At 33.2% G+C, this 3,235-nt stretch overlaps 1 protein-coding gene across 1 annotated transcript; it reads left to right on the top strand.

Moving 5' to 3' along the window:
• The first annotated feature begins 565 nt into the window (after positions 1 to 565).
• On the top strand, positions 566 to 2,675 carry LOC149373819 (uncharacterized). Its single transcript, XM_089595634.1, has 6 exons — positions 566 to 751; positions 1,554 to 1,635; positions 1,713 to 1,884; positions 1,974 to 2,178; positions 2,297 to 2,479; positions 2,548 to 2,675. The coding sequence occupies exons 2-6, from the start codon at positions 1,574 to 1,576 to the stop codon at positions 2,673 to 2,675; spliced, it is 750 nt and encodes a 249-aa protein (XP_089451760.1). The 5' UTR covers positions 566 to 751; positions 1,554 to 1,573.
• The last annotated feature ends 560 nt before the right edge of the window (positions 2,676 to 3,235 follow it).

The following is a 3,235-nucleotide window of genomic DNA, read 5'->3' as shown; positions in this document are numbered from 1 at the left end:
GTTCATGATATCATCCTATCTTAAAATTTTCATGGCCTGAAAGTGAAGCCTCAATAGCATTGGCTGAATCTAAGACGTGGTCAACGAGTGATTGGTCATTACCTCAAAAGCGCGCTATTTTTGAATTTGATTTTTTAATTTAGTTCAATGTTCAGTTTTAATTTTTACATACATAATACAAGTTTTGTTATTTAAATATTATTTAACACATCTAACAATCTAATACAGATTTTTATTCAATTAATTGTATAAATAAATTGAAATAATAGTTTTATCTTTTTCAGTTTTATTAGTTACAAAAAATAAATTAAAAAGTTTTTATATTTAAATTTACTTTGATATGCAGTTTTACACTATCAATAATTACAGTATTTGACACTTAAAAACTAACATTTATTTTTACATTATATGAAATAAAATTAAGAAAAACTAAAATTAATACATAACATTGATTATAATATGATGGGTAAGTAACATGCCAATCTGGTCAAATGGTGGCGGTTCGTATAAAGCGCGATAATTGGTTTAGTGTTAATTGTCTCCACAAGGTGTCACGTGCACGAATGAGCGGCATGAGGTGATTGAGTTAAACATATATCATACTGTCTATACTGAAGAAAAAAAGCGGTTATTTCCGATTGAGTGGTACCAGTGAATGGACGTCAAGACGTGCCATTAGATAAATACAGCGACCATCCACGTGCTTCACTACTGTGGCCCCGCTACATCTCAGCAGGAGAATCGAGTACAAGTAAGGTTTTTTATTATTTTTTACAAAATAAAACGTGAGAGTTAATTGAGCATGTGGGTTTACAATAGACGCGGTATTGTAGGTTTTAATCGTGTGCAGGGTGTGACGTGATTTTTGTGTGATTTTGGGCAAGGGGTATATTTGACATGAAAACGAAAAACGTTCGTCGATCAGTTAGTCAGTATTAAGAAGAAGGCTTGACTGTCACCTATAATCGGTTATCGTAAATGTGTTCGAGGGGAAGGCGTACGTTGACTGGTGCGTGTTAATGTTTGTCATTTGTGCCTAAGTATTAATTTGTGTACGTAAGGTGATGTGCGTGGATGTGAGAGAGAGTGCAGGGTAGTGCCATGTGCCAGTCTCGTGCATGCATGTCAAAGCATATTTGTTTTGTTTCCGTAAAAAAAAAAAAAAAATATAAAAACGTACTGGGGACGAAGGCTTAAGTAGGTTAATTAATCGTTGCAATCTGGTGCGTGTAAAAGTATGTTCAAGGAGAAGGCGTTTGTATCATGCGTGAGTTTGTATGGGTGCGTGTGTATATATGTTAAGGATAAGAGCACGTGGTTCCAATAGTGTGCATGCATGTCAGCTGTTTCTTGCATCAGTCAGTCGGTCAATTGTACATAAGGTATGTTCGGGGTCCAAGATTCGGCTGCCGTGGGCGGCCCGCGGTAGCCCGAGATCGCCCGAAGTTAACCAAAGAACGAGCGTTTTTTGGGCGAGTTCGGGCGACCCACGGCGACCCACGGCTGAAAATCAGCTGTGATATTACAATTTTTTCATTTCTTTTATTTCGCAGGTTATTATTGAGGAAAAACTATGGCGATCCCGTTTTCTTCAAACGAACTTTTTACTGAGATATCTGACAAGGACACAAACGCGTAAGTTAATTAAAAAAAAAAGTTTTTAATATGTTTATTTTTATTTTTTATTGGTTTTTGTATTATTTTTGTTACAGCGAAATTATAGGGTACATCGACGAAGTGACAGCTCCATATGATGTTGGTACGAACAAAAAATGGAAACTAATGAAGTTCATTGTCAGTAATGGAACTGGCAAAAAAATTCAATGTTTAATATGGGGTAACGATCTTATTTCAAAGTACAAGGATGACATCTCAGTTTGTAAGGTAAAAATAAAATGTAATTCTTATTATATGCACTCTTGATAAATACTCATTATTATAGTTATCGTCCAATTTTTTGTTTTAATTTACAGATCATCCACATTGAACGTGGGTACACCAAAGCAACGAAGTCCTCATACTCTGCGCAAGAGTTAGTCCCATTTGAATTAATAATTCAGAATCACACAAACATTGAATTTTTGGGTATGCATAATACAGAAGTGCCGGAGGAGCCACATGAAATTCAGGATGTCAATTTTGAAACCATCAAGGATGAAGACACTGGCTCTCTTATTCGTAAGTATAAAAAAAATACTAATACCCATAATTGTATGAAGTATGGTAAAAATTATTTTCCTTTGTTTATTAAACTTTTTTTCAATACCATTTTATTTGCATTTTTTAATGTTATCAGGCATTAGAGGCTTTATTCGAACTACGTTTGAAGCTGTCCCATGTCGCTTTGGCAATTCGACGTATGGATCAGGAGCGATAACAGATCTGTCTCACAAGATAACGGTAAACGTAACTAACTATTCACCTCTTAATTTTCAAAAGGGACACCACGTTTGTGTTACTGGCACTGTAAAAGATACAGGTAAATTTATGGTAATTTACACTTTACGACATTCTTTTTATATATTACATTGTTTAAATATTTTTCAGATGCCCCAATAATCATAATGTGCAAAGATTCTTCAGGAGTAATACTGGATAATTCTGTTGAAGATGTTTCTGCAATGGACGTGCTTCAAGGAATAAGGACTCCTAAAAGAAGGATTCGCGAATCCTAAGAGTTCAAGTCATTTTTTTACATAACTTTACTCTGTTTATATCATAACTAAAACATTTTTTTTTATTTAAAGTTTTTTATGATTTTCATGGATAAATTAAGTTTTTCGACTAATTAATTTTCTACTTATTTTCTAAAAATTCTCAGTTCCTACTCATTAAGACTAAAAGCACATTAGCTTTTATTAATATGTATAACAAACAGTAGGAAGACTGACTAAACTTAATGCGTGTTCATTAATAATAATAATAATATATGTATGGAAAGATTATAAAAATAAAAAATGTAATTTAATTACATCATAATATAAAATGTTATGTGTTTCATCTTCCAGGCTTAGCTCCTTTTGTATTTAAATAAAATTATACTTTGAAGTTATTGTTTACTTTATTCATTTATGTCAATTGTACAGTTAATACGAAAAAAAAAAATATCAGAAGGGCAGTGACCCAGATTTCAGCCTGTATAAGTGAGTGATATGAATACAACTTTTTCTCTCTTTCGATGAGCTTTAATGCAGCACTCTTAACCTAGACACCCAACCTAACCGTATGTAAAAGG

Source organism: Copidosoma floridanum, unplaced genomic scaffold (assembly GCF_036245765.1).
Source record: "Copidosoma floridanum isolate Cflo_tuat_1 unplaced genomic scaffold, Cflo_Japanese_pri ptg000026l, whole genome shotgun sequence".
Classification (NCBI taxonomy): Eukaryota; Metazoa; Arthropoda; class Insecta; order Hymenoptera; family Encyrtidae; genus Copidosoma; species Copidosoma floridanum.
This window is presented reverse-complemented; position numbering and strand designations above follow the sequence as displayed.